Genomic DNA, 19,490 nt, shown 5'->3' on the forward strand with positions numbered 1-19,490 from the left:
GATCCTCAGTAGCACATAAAATAAATAAAAGGTATTGTGTCCAACTACAGCTAAAAAATAAATACTGGGGGGTAAAAAATAGCCCCAAACTTGCAATCCCCCTCCCTCAGCAACCTGAGTCATTGTGATTACAGGTGTGCGCTTCCATGCCCAGCTAGTTTTGAGGGTTTTTTGATACTTCACTCTAATTGAGCTTTATTTAAAAAAAAAAAAAAACAAAACTATCTATCCATTTATTTATTTGTCTATTTTTTTACGTGGTGCTGAGGCTTAAACCCAGTGCCTCGCACGTGCTAGGCTGCTAGGCGAGTGCTCTATCACTGAGCCACAACCTCAGCCCCTATTTGACAATCACTGTGAAGTAGGAAATTGATTTCCCCCACATTGTGCAAACATCCTTTACTGAATAATTTATCTTACTCCAGATTTAAAGTGCTACCTTCATAATATATTAACAAAATACCCCCACAAATTTAGTCTGTTTTGGATTTGTTATTCTTTGCCTTTAATATAATTATGCTTTAATTCTAATACATCTTAGTATTTAGTATTTTGTCCTGAATCCTGTAAGAAAAAAAAAAAAAACTCCAAAATTCATGTTAATACCTATAACCCCATAAACTTTAGAATCACACTGTCAATTTCTACAAAAATGGAGCTACTATCTTTAGAGATTATTCTGAGAAGAACCAACAACTTCATAGTAATAAAATATTTCCATTCAAAGCATAGCATGTTTCTCTCTTTAAGCAAGGCAACTTATATAATGCTTTTCATTTTCTCAGTGCTAAGGGTCAAACCCAGGGTATCACAAATGCTCCACCACTGAGTCACATCCTGACATCCCATTTTATAGTATTCAAGATTTTCCACCTTAAATTCTGTTCCTACTGTGAATATTTTTCTTTATTGTTGTTTAGCTGATCATGACTGTTATGAAAATCAGTAGCTTCCATATGTCTTAGACCAGGCCACCTTACTCTTACTGATACCAAGCAGTATTTTTACACTGTGTGTCCAAATAAATCTCTACTGTTTGACATAGGTTTTTCTTTGCTTTTTGTCTTATTTGGATTCACTGCTCCGATTTGAAAAACAACAGAAAATTTCTATATGCTCTAAAATTGTACATATGATGCTGGGGACTGAATCCAGGGCCTTATGCATGTGAGGCAAGACTCTACCATCTGAAATATATTCCCAGCCCTACAATTCAATTTTAACAGAAGAATATTTTATCACTGAAATTTATTTAAAGCTTGCTTACTAGAATGACAACTCCCAAGCCAACTCTCATTCCTTGCCACAGGCTACCTATAAATTCATCACATCCCTTTGGGCCTATCTACCACAGGCAACCTCAAAAGACAGGATGCCTATCCTGACCATTGTGTAACAAGAGGTGACTGCCTGACCAACTTTAGTACTTCCTGTCCCTCTATGGGGCCTAGGCACTCTTAGTTTCAATAATGTGCCTCCTCAGTTGTAGCATTATGGCCTGCCCACCCTAGTAGAGCACCATCCACTAGTGAATGTAGAACATGTTTGGATTCCTCAGAATCCAAACTTCCCAGGCTAAAATCTGCTCTGGGATTTGCCTCGTCCTTAGATTACTGACATGGCATTTCTAATGCCATACACTTCAGAAGAGATCCTTCTGTTATTGATTGCCCTATCAAGTAAAAAATAACCACAACATTAGCTGGGCAAAGTGATGCAGGCCTTTAATTTCGGTGGTTCAGGAGGCTAAGGCAAGAGGATCCCAAGTTCAAAGCCAGCCTTAGCAACTCAGCAAGGCCCTTAACTTAGTGAGTCCCTGTCTCAAAAAATAAAAAGGGCTAGGGATTTGACTCAGTAGTTAAGTGCCCCTAGACTCAATCCCCAGTACCAAAAAAAAGTCAATCACAACAAAAATACAAGAATGAAACACTAAGGCTGGGAATATAGCATGTGCAAGGCCTTTGGTTCAATCTTCAGCACTACCAAAAAAAAAAAGAAAGAAAGAAAGTAAAGCACCAGAAAAATACAATTGGTAGAAATTTATTTTTCACTTACAAAAAGATGTTTTTTTCCTTTGTGGTTGAAGATGGACAGAATACCTTTATTTTTATATGTTGCTGAGGATCAAACCCAGTGTCTCATACATGCTAGGCAAGTGCTCTACCACTGAGCCACAGCCACAGCCCCTTTCACTTTAAATTATACGTTCACACTTCAATTTCCTTCAACTTCATCCAACTACTGCTACAATCCATTCAACTCTTCACATCTCTGATGTATTTGGAATTCAATGCCACTAAGTCCAGCATTCTATTTTTCTTGAATTCTTTCAACTTGGGTATCTGCAACTATGAAAATGCTTGAGCAGAGCTTTTTAACAGGGAATACACAGACTTCCTCAGGGAACCATGAACACTATGAAATTAAAGGGGGGTGTGTGTGTTTTATTGAAGGTAAAGTTATCCAGTCTTACAAGGTTCTCTTAAGAGATCCAATATAGTGTTTTGGGGTTTTTTTGGTTTTTTGGTACTGAGGATTGAACCCAGGGGTACTTAAAACACACACACACACACACACACACACACACACACACACACACACACACATATATATTTTAAATTATCAATGAACCTTTATTTTATTTATTGATATGTGATGCTGAGAATTGAACCTTCACACATGCTAGGCAAGCACTCTGCCAATGAGCCACAACCCCAGCCCATACACCGTTTTATTTTTTTGAGACAGAATCTTGCTGAGATGCTCAGGTTCTTGCTAAATTGCTGAGGCAGAACTCGAACTAGCAATGCTCCTGCCTCCACCTCCTGAGTCACTGGCATGAAAAGGCAAGTGCCACTGTACCCAACACCAAAATAAATTTCTGTATAACAATAAACATCCTCCAAAATTCAATAAGTATTTGTTAGACAGCTATATTTATGACTGTTTAGAGCTTTCTCATTCCTTACATAAAATAGTGCTTCTTTTTTAAAAACATGTTAAGAGAGGCTGCAGCTGTAGCTCAGTGGTAGAGTACTTGCCTAGCATGTGTGAGGCACTGGGTTTGATCCTCAACACGATATAAAAATAAATAAATAAATAAATAAAGGCACTGTGTCCATCTACAACTAAAAAGAATAAGAATTTTAAAAAACATGTTAAGAGGGCTGAGAGAGATTCAATGGTAGAGCATTTGCTCATCATGACTGAGGCCCTGAGTTGGACCTCAGCACCACAAAAAGGGGGAGATAAAAAAATCAGGACCCCCAATTTTTTAAAAAATTATTTTTATTTATTTATATGTGGTGTTGACAATTGAACCCAATGCCTCACACATGCTAGGTAACTGCTCTACAACTGAGCCACAACCCCAGTCCTACGACCCCAAATTTAATTTATTCAAAGACATTTATAGTGAGACCATACGACATGACAAAATATTATACGAGGCCATCAGAATTAAAAAGTAAACATGGTTGCCAAGTGCAGCAGCTCACACCTGTAATACCAAGGGCACAAGAGGCTGAGGCGGGAGGCTGAGACAGGAGGCTCACAATTTCAAAGCCAGCTTCAGCAATTTAGCAAGGCCCTAAGCAACTTAACAAGACCCTGCCTCAAAGTAAAATATAAAAAGGGATGGGGATATGGCTCAGTGGTTAAGTACCCCAGTGCCCCAAACAAACAAACAAACAAACAAATAAAGTATTCAAACATAAGAAACAAAGTATGAGAGAAACAAAATTATAACATACCTGGCATATGGGCCATCATACAGAGATGCTGAGGAAGGATCGTCCATGTGGCATAAAATCATGACAGCACATATAAATGAGTGTCATGTGGGCAAAGAATGAAAACACTGGGAACACAAAACACATTCAAGAGCAGTATGAAGGAAAAGAAGCACAGGAATGAGGCAGGAAAGGAATGATCAATGAACACTAGAAATTACAAAAAAGTAGCCTCAGAAAGAAATTGCAGTCCATAGTATCAAGCACAGTAGTGAAGACTGAAAAGAAGTCTAAAGGACCTAGCTCTTAGAGGTTCCTCAAACCTCAGCATGTAGGATTAAGATGGATCCTTTTTTAGGATGAAAGAGGCTTCAGTAGGTTTCTAGTCTGAAGAGAAGAAGCAAGCAGAAAAAAAGAGGTTCAAGAATCCAGTAACAGGACTTTTGGCTTTGCAAGTCCTATAGTCTTTTACAATGACCCAACTCTATCCCCATGGTATAAAAGCAGCCATCGAATGAACTTAGCTGTGTTACAACAAAATGTTATTTACTGATAAGTAGATCTGTTTGCTATTATGTAGGCTAAGAACACTAACAAGGAAATGAAGCAGTAGGAAGAACAAGAAAGGAGAAGCAAGAGAACTACAATATAACTGAGTCAGCATAATTAAATAAAAAACAACACGAATAAAAGAGCACAAGGGGGCTGGGAGCATGTTTTTGAGTGCCCAAGTTCAATCCCAAGGGGAGAGAGAGAGAGAGAGAGAGGGAGGGAGGGAGGGAGGGAGGGAGAGAGAGAGAGAGAGGGAGGGAGAGAGAGAGAGAGAGAGAAGGATTTGTATCCTCACTTGGCCAGATTACTTAAGAATGTCTGTTTCCTCATCTACAACCTGTGGATACTAATCATATCCACTTAAGAAATAAGTTGTGATGATTAAATTAAGAAATACATATATAAAGTATTTGACACAGGGTCTAACACACAGAATACGCACACAAATATTGACGTTTAGATTTTGACAGTATTGTTACAGAAGAGAATTGTAAGACAAAACACAGAAAGGAAATACATTTCCCTCTTCTTTTAGGAAGCTACAAATATTTATTTTTCCACACTTTATATTGATGCATTATAGTTGTACATAATGGTAAGCTTACTATTTTGGGTTTTTAGCACTCATTAACTTCTATTATTTTTTATTTATTATTATTTGTGTGAGAGTGGGGGCGGAGGTAGTAGTGAGCACTGAACCCATTGGCACTGAACCACTGAGCTACATCTCAAACCCCCTACCTTTTTTTTTTTTTTTTGAGACCCTAACTTGAGGTTCTCCTGCCTCAAGCTACGAACTACCTAGAATTACAGGCATGTACCACCATGTCCAACTAATTTCTATTAATCCTTTTTTTTTTTTTAAAGAGAGAGTGAGAGAGGAGAGAGAGAGAGAGAGAGAGAGAGAGAGAATTTTTAATATTTATTTTTTAGTTCTCGGCAGACACAACATCTTTGTTGGTATGTGGTGCTGAGGATCGAACCCGGGCCGCACGCATGCCAGGCGAGCGCACTACCGCTGAGCCACATCTCCAGCCCTCTATTAATCCTTAAAAAATTCAATCCATCTGTACACATTTAAGATGTAGAAAAGTTCTAATTAGAATAAGTTATACTTCCATGTACGTATAATGTCATTCTATTGTCATGAATATCTAAAAGTAACTTTTTAAAAATATAGCAGCAAAGACTACTGAAGATAATCCTCCTTTCTGAGACAGAAAAGGCACTGAAAGGCAATTAAAAAAAAGAACAAAAGTCCCGAAGACCCACAGAACAGACTAATACTATAATCTCATAATCCTATGGTTCATATCCCCAACTGCACTTCATAATCATATGCCCAACATTTCACCCAAGTTAATAATTAAATTAGAATCTCTATAGGTGAAAACTGGACACTTAAAAACTTTGTGATACAGCATTAACAAGCATTGGTTAAATCCTACCTTGCTTTATTCCAGGAGGCTGGAAATCTAAGTCTCTAATACAAAATAAGGTAAATCTAAAAGTAGAACTAAGTGCCTTCGTGTTTTCCATTATTGAACTATCCCATTAATAACTCTAAAAGGGATGTCTACATGCTGATAGTATCCAGATTAGAAATTTTATTTTATAGTGAGCAACTTCTGCCAGAGTAGTCCTGAGAACCAGGCTTAAAAGATGTGAAAACTTAAGACATAACAACACTATTTCAGGATGCTATGTACTAAATGGACACAACTATACAATTCACTAAACCACCACAGTTTTGAAATAAAAAACCTGAAACTATAATACTGATATTCAGTTGAACAATCATTTTATAAAGAAAATAATCATTTTAGCACATAGCAAAATATATCTACCTTTTTAAGAGCATACTGAACACTTTCAAAAGTGTCCCTCTACAGTCACACACAGTAGCACAAGCCTGATCATCCTGCCTCAGATTAAACTGAAAAAGAACCAGGAGTTGGCACAGTGGCATACACCTGTAACACCAGCAGCTTGGAAGGCTGAGGCAGGAGGATCGAAAGTTCAAAGACAGCCTCAGCAATTCAGGGAGGCACTAAGCAACTCAGTGAGACCCTGTCTCTAAATAAACATAAAATAGGGCTGGGGATGTGGCTCAGTGGTTAAGTGTCTCCAAGTTCAATTCCCAGTACCAGCCCCCCACAACCCTCCCCAGCCCCCACTAAGGGACGCAAACATTTGAGAAGATTAAAAAATGGAACACTGCACTTTCCATCAGCATTTCAAAGCAGTTACAGAGTGCCTACTGTTGCTAGCCTCTGAAAAAGCAAGCTAAAAGAAAGGTTTTAACTTCCTGTGCTTTATAGTTTCAGTGTAGAAAAATCAGCTCAACAACAACAACAACAAAAAAAAGTGTTTGGTATAGACTGAATCATGAAAATCAAATTGTAATGAATTACAATCTGCTGAAGAATTTTACATTTGACTATTTTAATTAAAGAATTTCAGAACCAAGTCCAAAATTGCTCACAAGTGCCATTCACCATGTTAATGAACACTCAGCACTACAGAGTATGCTCTCCAAATGAAAGGCAGCGACTCCCGCATGTTCCTCCTCAATAAATGCTGAAATAAACTAAATTTTAATAAGTACATAATATCTTAAATTTTTAAAACAGGAATGTTCTACCTTACCTTTTTTCATCTTCATTAAATGATTATTTTCTATCCACAGATCTCTGCCTTTCTTCTATATCCCTATGTTTTGATTTCCTTGCAGATTTATAGGTCTACTTATAAATTAAAGTATCATTGGCCAAATGGAATAAGAATTTTCAACTGAATATCAGTAGCATTTTTGACTATGAAACTGCAGAAAAAACTTTCCAAATTAATTTTTTACAGAACATAAACTCAATATTTGCTACTGAAATACCCACATAATTGTTCTCCAAAGTTTGAGCATTTTTCCAACAAAAATGGATTCAAAGTTCCCTTGTTCTTAAAAGAAAAAAAAAAAAAAAACCCATCTTAGTCATATACTAGACAGCATATATTTTGTTTTGAAAAAAATGTCTATATGATCACTATGGAGATCATTGTTGGAATAAATCTAATAAACCGGGAAGCATATTTAGAAAACCAAAGCCCACCTCTTCTTGCATAACTGGAGTCCATATCTTTAAACTGTACCACAACAAAGTCTGAACACTTGAACAAAATACTCTCCATTATTTCTTCACGTTTTGGCCCCGAACTGGATTCTGTACTTTTCTCATGTGCAGCATCAAGTACCAAATCGCACTAAAATGAAAAACATGAGTAAATATTTTAAAAATTTGATAGAAGTCCCTTAAGTTCTTGAAAGTGCTATTTCTTTTATGTCTTTGGCAAAAATAATTACTTTAAGAAAATAATCAGGGCTGGGGATGTGGCTCAAGCGGTAGCGCGCTCGCCTGGCATGCGTGCGGCCCGGGTTCGATTCTCAGCACCACATACCAACAAAGATGTTGCGTCCGCCGAGAACTAAAAAATAAATATTAAAAATTCTCTCTCTCTCTCTCCTCTCTCACTCTCTCTTTTAAAAAAAAAAAAAAGAAAATAATCATTGGCTGGGGTTGTAGCTCAGTGGTAGAGTGCTTGTCTCATGTGTGTGAGGACCTGGGTTCGATCCTGGATGATGGAACTGTTTTACTGTCCAACTGCACTGGCAGTTACAGAATTATATGCATTTTGGAGGGCTGTGGGTATAGCTCAGTGGTAGAGTACTTGGCTAGCATGTACAGATCTACATAAAAATAGATAAATAAAAAGGGCTGGGTACGTAGCTCAGTGGTAGAGCGCTTGCCTAGCATGCACAAAGCCATTAGTTCAATCCTTTGAACTGTAGAAAAACATACCCTTAAATCTGTAAGTTGGTCTTTTGAGCACTCTGGTCATTAAAATAATTGGTATTTGAAACTTTACAGCCAAATCAAAATACACTGAGCATGAAAATGTTTTTCTTTTTAAGAACTACCATATGAAGCTAATCATGATAAATATGCTCACTTCATAACTACAAATTTGCTAATCAGAATTCAATAGACACTGCTCAGGAAGTAATACAAACACATAATAGTTGATTTACATTAATAAAAAAAAAGAAATAATTACCTTAGGACTGTATGTTTTAAAAACTCCTTCATAAATACCTCCATTTTTCACTTGTACCTCACATTTGGATCCCTAAAAACAGACAATTAATTTTTCAAAGAAACAGTACTACCATCATCAGAGATATGTGTCTTCATTTTATGTTTCATAATTCATTAGGCTTCATTCAATACTAGCTATTCACTAACAATAAAAATTTCAGAACATTAACAATACATTGGAATTTCAAAATTCTTCAGGAGACTCAGTTTACAGTATAAATTTATAAATATTCACGTTAAATACATCTGATCCCACCTATATCAGATAAAATAATACACAACAGATAATTAACTACAAATATTATTTTATACAGTGCTAACAAGAATGTGTTTACAGTTACAATAGACTACATAAAGACTTCTAATGTATTTTTTTCCTAAATCATCTTGATCAAATATGAACCAACAAATGTACTTTGACAATCATTTATCTACATTTTAACTTCATGAAATTACTTTATTCTACACCCAAAGCAATCTATTCCCAACAATCTGATAACTTACAACAACTGAGGTAAGTATATGAACCATCCTCATATTTGCATAGATTCCATCAAAAGAAATCTGAAATATTTAAAAACAATATTATAAATTAGTATTTATACTTCCATATACATTATAGTGAACATTTTGTTACAAACTCTTTAGATTACTGGTAACTCCTCACAGCTCCTCACATGTATTAATATTTGGTTTACTACAATCTTCTGCTTCCTTAAAGAAGTTAGGGTTTTTAACAGTAAAGTTAGGCATAGCAATTAACAACATAATTTATACATGATACAAAAAAAGCAATACTAAACCTCTCTAAAGGAGGAAAAATAAAATCATGAGGACAGAAGGCAAATCAATGATTGGGGAATGAAGGTTCTCAACAAAGTGGCATGAAGGATTTTGATGGGTGATGGAACTGTTTTACTGTCCAACTGCACTGGCAGTTAGATGCATTTGTATAATTCAGTGGTAGAGCACTTGCCTAGCATGTACAGGCCCACAAAAATCAAACCAGCCAACCAAAAAAAAAAAAACAACAAAACAACGAAACAAAAACCACTCCTATCAATATCCTAAAAAGGGTAAAATAACTCTTAATAAATAACAAATTAATGGAATGAGGAGAACCCCAGCTACTTTCTCTCTGCACATCTGAATCAATTGATGCAAGTGTTTAAACATCTGGTCAACCACACCACCCCATAATACATAATAACGTAAGTTGTGCCCTCCTGATCCTTATGAAGTCAATCTGTCTAATAAAGGCAGGGTGACTCAAAAATTAGTGATAAATTTATCAAACGGAACTTATGCTTTTCAGTTTCGGAACTTATGCTTTTCAGTTTCATGTAAACTCCACTGGCTTCCTAAAGGTAAGATCAGAAGGCCCTTTCCAAAGGAGAAAAATGAAAGGAGTTTAAAAAATATATAGCTCATTAATTCAAAATAAAAAGCTTGAATGTTGGGGCTGGGGTTGTGGTTCAGTGGTAGAAAACTCATCTAGCATGGGTGAGGCACTTTGTTCGATCCTCAGTGCCACATAAAGATAAATATATAAGGCTGGGGTTTGTGGCTCAGCAGTAGAGCGCTCACCTAGTACATGTGAGGCCCTGGGTTTGATCCTCAGTGCTACGTATAAATAAATAAAATAAAGGTATTGTGTCTAACTACAACTAAAAATAAATATTTAAAAATTTAAAAAAAGATAAATAAAGGTATTGTGTCCATCCACAACTAAAATGGGGGATATGAGGTATCCCCCAAACCTCCTGTGTCAATGCAGGAAATGAAAATGTTCAGGTGAAATGATTGTGTTATGAGAGACAGCCTAATCAGCCCATCCCAGTTTGAATGGATTAACTGGGTGGTAGCTGTAGGTAAGTGGGTTGTGGCTGGAGGATGTGAGTCACTGGGAGGCATGCCCTGGAAGAGTGGTTTTCCCTGAGTCCCTTTCCCCTCTTTTCTCTGCTTCTCAGTTGCCAGAAATTTAATAACTTTCCTCCCTCATACTTCTACTATGATGCTATGTTTCACCCCAGGCCCACATCAATTTGGTTATCCAACCAAGGACAAAACCTCTGAAATTATGAGCCAAAATAGACTTTTCATTCTCGAAGTTGTTCTTGTTGGGTATTTTGGTGACAGTGACAAAAAGTAGACTAACACACCAAAGAACTTTCCCAACTTCACCCTTGGTGTTCTACTTATCTTTTAGAGATTGCTTCAATTTGCCTTTAGTCACTTACAAAAGAACAAATGAGGGCTGGGGCTGAAGCTCAGTGGCAGAGTGCTTGCCTAGCACATGTGAGGCACTAAAATAAAGGTTAAATTCTTTAAAAAAAAAACAATATTCTTATTATGATGACAAAAATATCATTTATACGCATTTTTTACACTTTATACACAGTTATCAGCAAAACACAACACATATAGCCAATAATTTTGTACTATACTATATTAATCTAGGAAGGTTTCCAACAATAAAGAAAAAAAGCTTTTTGCCTTGGCCTTTAATGTATATTTAGAAATCATATTTTAGCCAACAATTTTTTGCAAACATTAAAGTTACTCACCGTAGACTGAGGCAGTCCTTTGCTATTGTTTCGACCTCTGAAAAGATTAAATATATATTTTTATTAAACAACAGACTGAAAAAACTGAAGTATATCCTCAAATTTAAAACACCTTATAAATTCCACTCAAAGAACAAGCTAATTGGGGAGACAGTTCACCTACTATTTAGTCTAAAAGCCTGCCTAAGGATGGCTCTCTATGCTCTACTTGCCCAGAGATACAAAACAGGCAATAGGTAAAGAGTACAAAGAGGAAAGAATGTGAACTTTATCAAATCTAATCAACGAAATAAAGATAGCCTATTGGAAGAAAAAACCAACATTAAACCTGAGTTAATACTAATCTTTACTCCAAAAGCAACCAATCACTGCTATAAAGAGCTACTCAGAAGCAAATACAGGTACCATTCCTGATTTAACCAACATATGTAACATATGTTACACTATGTAACCATAATTTCCCCCACCTCTGAAAATGGATGATATTATTAAGTTAAATCATCCAGAGCACTTTTACTTCTAAACAACATGTTGTGATCTGTGCAACCAGTATATCTCCTCCAACTTCCTCCCTTGGAAAATTGGTTGCCAAGGTTTCCAGTAAGATTAACTCTATTTTCAAGTAAATTTAATTATAAAACAACATTGTTGTCCCTTGGTACCCTGGGAGATTGGTTCTAAGACCCGAGATAGGAAAATCTGAGGATGCTAAAGTCCCTTAGGTGAAAAGGTGTAGTATTTGCATAGAACCTACACATCTTTAGATTACTTAAAATACCAAATACAATGTAAATGTCATGTAAATAGTAGTTATACTGTATTGTTTAAGAAGAGACAAGAAAAAACTTTTTTACATATTAAATACATATGGCAGTTTTTCTCCCAAAATATTTTTGATACACCATTATTTGAATCAACAAATGTAGAACCCAAAGACACAGATATAACTGACTGTTACAACCTAAAGCTTATTTTAATGGAAAAGATTAGGATTCTTAGAAATAATTTTTAAAAATTACTTAAAAAATTAGTAAAGTGAAATGTTACGTAATTTATAAACTCTAGTCACTCTGGATCAAATAGAACTGAAATCCCAATTTTAATAAAATAATCACAACACTCAAAATTTAAAACATTCAGGGAACAGAACAATTTAGGTCCAAAAAGTCTAGCAATATGACTAGTGCCTTTCCTAGTATAGTAACACAGATCTTAACTCTGACACCAGTTCTGGCTTGGTCTCCAACTCTTACTACCGTGCTCAGTTTCTTCACCTAGAAAATAATAGTCAAGACCAAATGATCTAAGATTCCTTTTATTTTATTTATTGTTTTGAGAGAGAGAGAGAGAGAGAATTTTTAAAATATTTATTTATTTTTTTCTAGTTTTCGGTGGATACAACATCTTTGTTTGTATGTGGTGCTGAGGATCGAACCTGGACTGCACGCATGCCAGGCCGCTACCACTTGAGCCACATCCCCAGCCCTTTTAATTTTTTTAATATTTATTTTTTAGTTATAATTGGACACAATACCTTTATTTTACTTATTTAATTTTTATGTGGTGCTAAGGATCGAACCCAGGGCCTCATACATGCTGGTCGAGCACTCTGCGGCGGAGCCACAACCCCAGCCCAATTCCTTTCAGTTCTAACATTCTGATAACTCGGGCTGGGGATGTGGCTCAAGCTGTAGCGTGCTCGCCTAGCATGCGTGCGGCCCGGGTTCGATCCTCATCACTACATACAAACAAAGATGTTGTGTCCACTGAAAACTAAAAAATAAATATTAAAAATTCTCCCTCTCTCTCTCTCTTTAAAAAAAACAAAAAACATTCTGATAACTCTTTGCCTCTTGCAAGTACAAATGTAGAAATTCTTAAAACCTAAGGAGTATAACTAATAATTTATCATTTGTAGAATTTCCTATGAACTAGATACTATGGGAAGCCCAGAGATACAAAACAGGCAGTGGGTCATGGAAGAGCACAAAGAGGAAAGAATATGAACTTTATCAAAATCTAATCAAATTTGATTAAATCTAAATTTGATTCCACATGTGTTTGTCTAATTTACCACCTCTGTTTTATAGTAAACTATAAAGCAGTTAAATATCTCAACCAAATCCATTCAGTTCTTGAGCAGTAGGGCTAATACTTAAATTACATTTACTACACCCAGGCTTTCCATTTCTAGGTTATGCTGTCTCCCTGAAATTGCATTATAAGGAATAAACTTAAAAGTGACTACACGCTTTCAACCTCACATTAAGACTAACTAAAGTTCTATACTTTTTCAAATATCATTTGAATTTACTGAGTGTTTTCTCTCCTATTTACTAGTAGTACATACCCGAAAAGCTTAAAATGGCTAAATTTTACTTATTAGAAGGATTATCTTATCCTAGTAGTTGCCGAGAGCCAGTTACAAAACCTTGAACAAATGCCATGAAGTGTCAAAGTTTCCTTAAACTCATGTAGCCTCCCCTACAAAGAGGCTAAACATAATATTTATTTATAGAACTCACATTATCTTTTTAATTGATTACAGTTACATCTTTGACTAATAAAGAGCAACTGTTTGACAAATCAGTTTACTTAATAGAACAAATAGTTCACTGAGGAAAACAATAAGAGACTTACAGAGGCATGAAGTGGCACAGGGTACAGAAACCACTGATTGCCACTGACCTTCACTGATCCACAGAGTCTGACAGACACCCAGGAGGTATGTTACCATATCAAAGCAATGTTCCCTGAAACTGTTCCCCCCACCCACCGTCTGTTTTTGGGTCCACTCAGATGTTTTTACTTTTGATTTTCTTCAACAGTATTTCTGGCCAAGATAACTCCTATTTTACATACCAGTTGAATATCCATTATCTGAAATACTGTGACCAGTAGTGTTTCCAATTCCAGATTTTTTCAGATACTGGAATATTTGCATATTTAAGGAAATGTCATGAGAAAGGGCCCCAAGTTTAGATATTCATTTACAGTTTCATATATCTTTTTTTTTTTTAAACTGGGATTGAGTCCAAGGTTTTACTCATGCTATGCTAGGTAAGCACTCTACCACTGAGTTATACCTCCCCAGCCCTTTCTAAAATTTTACTCTGAGACAGGGTCTCACCAAGTTGGCAAGGCTGACTTGGATCCTCCTGCCTCACTCCAACTCCCAAGTAGTGGGAATTATAGCTGTGGTCCATCACACCCAGCTCCATACAACTCACCCACATGGACTGCAATCCATCACATGAAGTCAGGAATGGAATTATCCACTCGTAACATCATGGCAGAACCTAAAAAGTTTCAGATCTTACAGAATGTTTGATTTCACATTCTCTGATAGGGATGCTCAGCCTGCAACAAGTACTAAATCTCAAAATAGGTCAAGAGCTAGGGTTGTGGCTCAGTGGTAGAGCACTTGCCTAGCAAGCACCACATAAAAATAAAGATACTGTGTTCATCTACAACTTAAAAAAAAAAAAAGGTCAAGATCACATTCTAGTCCTAAAAATGATTGGATAGATCAGGTATCACAAAACAAGACTAACCAGGAGTCTATTCTTTTAATAGTTATTGAATATAACATTTAAGTGATTCAAAATGCCTACCAAATAAATATAAAGAAATTTAGGGGCTGGGATGTAGCTCAGTGGTAAAACACTTGTCTAGCATGTATGAGACCCTAAATTTGATACCTAGCATGAAAAACAAGAAAACCCAGGTATAGTGGCACAAATCTATAATCCCAGTTACCTGGAAGGCTGAAGTAGGAGCAATCACAAGTTTACAGCTTAGCAAGACCCTGTCTCAAAATTAAATTAAAAAGCTGGGGTGGGGGTTTGTGGCTCAGCAGTAGAGCGCTTGCCTAGCGCATGTAAGGCCCTGGGTTCGATCCTCAGCACCACATAAAAATAAAATAGATGTATTGTGTCCAACTACAAATAAAAAAATAAATATTAAAAAATTAAAAAGCTGGGCATGGTGGCACACATCTAAATCCCAGCAGCTTGGGAGGCTGAGATGGGAAGATCAAAGCTAGCCTCAGCAACTTAATGAGGCCCTAAGTAACTCAAAGTTAAGACCCTGTCTCTATAAAGAAAATACAGAAAAGGGCTGAGGGTGTGTGGCTTAGTGGTTAATCGCTCCTAGATTCACTCCCTAGTACAAAAAATAAATAAATAAATAAATAAAAATTTAAAAACCTGGGGGTAAAACTCAGTTGTATAGTGCCCCTAGGTTCAATCCCCAATAACAAAAAAAATAAATTTAAAAACAGAAAGAGAAAGGAATTTACACAAATAAAAGTTTATTTTGCTTGAAAATAACACAAAAGGGGGGAAAGTGGTTGGGTAATAAATTAAGCAAAATCAGCACATCTTGGTAAGTGCTGAAGTTGGTAACAAGTGTGCAAGGGATCATCATACCATTCTACATTTGTACAACCTCCCTTAAGAAAAAAGAAATGCCTCTGATGAAATGCAATATGCATATGAGGCTGGATCTCACCAAGCTTACTGATTTATCAATTCACAGGAAACATGAGAACAAAGAATAGATCAATTAATACCATGAGGTTATACAATAGTTGAATCCACAACATGGTAAATCTCACATAAAAAAAATGATGCAGTTCCTGTAACAAATGTTTAGAGAAGAAAAAACATGTAGAGGAAAGTATATCTATAAAGACACATAATTAGGGCTATAGCCCAGTAGTTAGTGCTCACCTAACACATAAGGCCCTGGGTTCAATGCCCACCATGGCAGAGTGGATGAAAAAAAATGGAAGTGGAAGAAAGGAGTCTTTTCAAAACAAACAGTGAATTAAGCTGAATCTCACTTTATACCATTATACAATAATTAACTCCAAATGGATAAAAGATCTGAATGTAAAAATTAAAACTAAGTTTTTAGGAAGAAAATGGGAAAATCTTCATGACCTTAAATTTCACATTATTTCTTACAAAAAGAAATAATTTCTTACAAAAAGAAATAATTATTTCTTACATTATTTCTTACAAAAAACACCAAAAAGCACTGGAATCATAAGGAAAAAATAGATGCATGGTACTTCACAAAAATTACGAACTTTTAAGATAGAAACAGTGGTGCTCGCCTGTAGTTCCAGCTATTCAGGAAGCTGAGGCAGGAGGATTATTTAAGTACAGGAATATGGTGCCAGCCTGGGTAACATACTGAGATCATGTCTCTTAAAAAACCTTAAAACTTGGGCTGAGGTTGTAGCTCAGTGGTAGAGCACTCGCCTAGCGAGTGTGAGGCATTGGCTTCAATCCTCAAAACCATGTAAAAATACACAAATAAAGATATTGTGTCCAGCTACAACTAAAAATATATTAACAAAATTAAAAAAGAAACTTTAAAACTCAACAATAAAAAAGTTCAAAATGATGAAAAATTTCAATATTATCTATTTCTATAAAGAAGTCAGATAGTCAATAAGCACACAAAAAGATGCTTAGGGGCTGGGGATGTGGCTCAAGCGGTAGCACGCTCTCCTGGCATGCGTGCAGCCCGGGTTCAATCCTCAGCACCACATACAAACAAAGATGTTGTGTCCGCCGAAAACTAAAAAATAAATATTATTCACAATCACTATGATAGCTATTATTAAAAATAAACATTGGGCTGGGGAGGTGGCTCAAGCGGTAATGCGCTCGCCTGGCATGCGCCGGGCGCTAGGTTCCATCCTCCGCACCACATAAAAAAGATATTGTGTCCACCAAAAAACTAAAAAATAAATATTAAAAAAATTCTCTTTAAAAAAATAAAAAAATAAATAATCAAACATAACCTGGGGGTGTAGCTCAGCAATAGAGCATTTGCCTAGCAAGCTTAGAATTGGGGTTCAATTCCCAGTACCACCATTTGAAAAAAAAAGAAGGAAAGAAATAACAAGTGTTGGCAAAGATGTGGAGAAATCAGAATCCTTGTGTACTGTTAGAAAATAAGACAGTACATCTATAAGAACAAAGTACAGTGGCTCCTCAAAAGATTAAACAGAATGATCATTTGATCAAGTAATTCTACTTCTGAGTATGCACCCAAAAGAATTCAAAGCAGAGACTCAAATATAGAATTATACACCGATGTTCATAGCAGCATTATTCCCAATAGCCAAAAAAAAAAAAAATTGAGACAATTCAAATGTCTACTAATGAATGAGTGAATAAACAATATGGTATGTATGTACAACAGTATATTATGCAGCCATAAAAATTAAGTTCTGGTACATACAATATGCAGAAATCTTGAAGACAGACTAAATTAGATAGGACAGACAAAAGACAAATGTTATAAGATTCTAATTCGGGCTGGGGATGTGGCTCAAGCAGTGTGAGGCACTGAGTTTAATCCAAAGCACCACATAAAATATAAATAAAGCTTTAAAAAAAAAAGTGAAGGCTGCTGGGCATGATGGCACAGGCCTGTATTCCCAGCAACTTGAGAGAAACCTCGGAAGGCTGAGGCAGGAGGATCACCAAGTTCAAAGCCAGCCTCAGCAAAAGTGAGGTGCTAAGTAACCCAGTGAGTCTCTAAATAAAATACAAAATAGGGCTGGGGACGTGGCTCAGTTATTGAGTGCCCCTGAGTTCAATCACCAGTACCTCACCACACACACACAAAAAGTGAAGCCTGGTAGACTCACTGAAGATAAATTCAACTAAGTTGGCTAGTTTTGTGGCCAGAATGAAGGAAAGACAGCTGAGACTTCTCCAATCTCATTACTGACTTTAGGAACTCTCCCTTCAAAGGAGCTCAAAATTGATGAAATCAATGTGAAGAAGTTTATGGCCCAAGTCATCATTAAGATCAAGATAATAATCAGTTAACAATTACTGTAGCTTAACAGCTAGGTGATATCAAGAAGAGACAAATCCATGCCAAAACCAATTCTGGAGCGATTGTGGGCACATTCAAGGCTGATCCCCAGAAGGGGCAGCAGAGGCTGACAGTACAGGGGGCAGGAAAGGGATAGGACTAACTAAAGTCAACCACAGCCATTAAACATGAAAATAAATAAATATATTCATGCACCACAGACATCATAGAGATAGTGGACTCACAAATTATACTGCCTAGTGACTAATGTTCCATCTTAGGTTTGTATAATTACACTATCATTAACACCATCATTAAGAGAGGCAAGACTAGCCGGGCCAGGTTTACCATGCCTGTAATCTCAGCAATTTGGGAGGCTGAAGCAGGAGGATTGCAAATTCAAGGTCAGCCTCAGCAACTCAGGGAGGTCCTACCAACTTAGCAAGACATTGTTTCAAATTAAAAATTTTAAAAAAGGGCTGGAGACTTATCTCTGCTAAGGTGCCCCTGGGTTCAATCCCCAGTACTGAGGGCAAGATGGGGTGGGGGCACACAACACATATGGACAATGCACACACATGAATGCAATAATCTATTTTCAACAAAAAAATTACAAGACATGGAAAAGTATGACCCCAACCCTTGGGGGTGAGGTGGGGAGAAGGTAATACCAATACAAACTGCTTTTATGTGACTGGATGTCAGATTAAATACACAAAAACAAAAGTAGTCACTATCAACAGGTTAGGGAACTAAAGGAGCCAGCCAAAGTTGCATACAACTGTAATCGCAGCAACTCAGTAGACTGAGGTAGGCAGACTACAAATTTGTAGCTTCAGCAATTTTGCAAAACTGTCTCAAAATAAAAATAAAAAGGCCTGGGAATGTAATTTAGTGATAGAGTGCCCCCTGGGTTCAATTTCTAGTACAAAAAAGAAAAAAGAACAAGAAAAAAAACTAAAAAAAATATTGATTAAATCCAGGAAAGAAAGGTATAATTACAAGACTGCATCAAATAGAGACTGTTGATAAAGAAAATTGATTTAAAAGAAGCAAATGGAAATCCTACAATTGAAAAGCACAACAACTTAAAAAATTCACCAGAGGAGCTCAACAGATACTTGAACTGTTAATAAACTTGCAGATCAAGATAGATTATGAGCCGGGCATGTAGTGCTTGCCTGTACTCCCAGTGACTTGGGAGGCCGAGACAGGAGAATCATGAATTCAGCCTCAGCAAAAAGTCAAGGAGCTAAGCAACTCAGTGAGCCCCTATCTCTAAATAAAATACAAAATAGGGCTGGGGATGTGGCTCAGTGGTTAAGCACCCCTGGATTAAATCCCTGGTACAAAAAAGAAAAAAGAAAAAGAAAGATTATGAAATTCAAAGACAGGGAGAAAAAGAGTGAATAAAAATAAACCCAATCAGTTGTCAGGCAGAGTGGCACATGCCTGTAATCTTGGGAGGCTAAGGCAAGAGGATTGCAAGGTTGAGGCCAGCCTGAGCAACTTAGTGAGGCCCTACCTCAAAATAAAGTATCAAAAAGGTTGGGGATGGGATCTGAGGTTGTGGCTCAGTGGTAGAGTGCTTGCCAAGCATGTGTGAGGCACTGGGTTCGATTCTCAGCACCACATGTAAATAA

At 36.6% G+C, this 19,490-nt stretch overlaps 1 protein-coding gene across 7 annotated transcripts in view; it reads right to left on the minus strand.

Annotated features, from left to right (window-relative positions):
* The window catches only part of Atxn2 (ataxin 2), a 101,417-nt gene that overhangs the window by 49,965 nt on the left and 31,962 nt on the right, over nt 1-19,490 (minus strand). For all 7 annotated transcript variants that reach the window (XM_026386145.2, XM_026386150.2, XM_026386147.2 and 4 more), the window contains exons 2-5: nt 11,002-11,038; nt 8,939-8,998; nt 8,394-8,465; nt 7,391-7,541 (exon numbers count right to left, since the gene is read on the minus strand). In XM_026386145.2, coding sequence (XP_026241930.2) covers nt 7,391-7,541; nt 8,394-8,465; nt 8,939-8,998; nt 11,002-11,038 — 320 coding nt within the window. The remainder of the gene's footprint in view (nt 1-7,390; nt 7,542-8,393; nt 8,466-8,938; nt 8,999-11,001; nt 11,039-19,490) is intronic.

This window comes from Urocitellus parryii, chromosome 3, assembly GCF_045843805.1.
Source record: "Urocitellus parryii isolate mUroPar1 chromosome 3, mUroPar1.hap1, whole genome shotgun sequence".
NCBI lineage: Eukaryota > Metazoa > Chordata > Mammalia > Rodentia > Sciuridae > Urocitellus > Urocitellus parryii.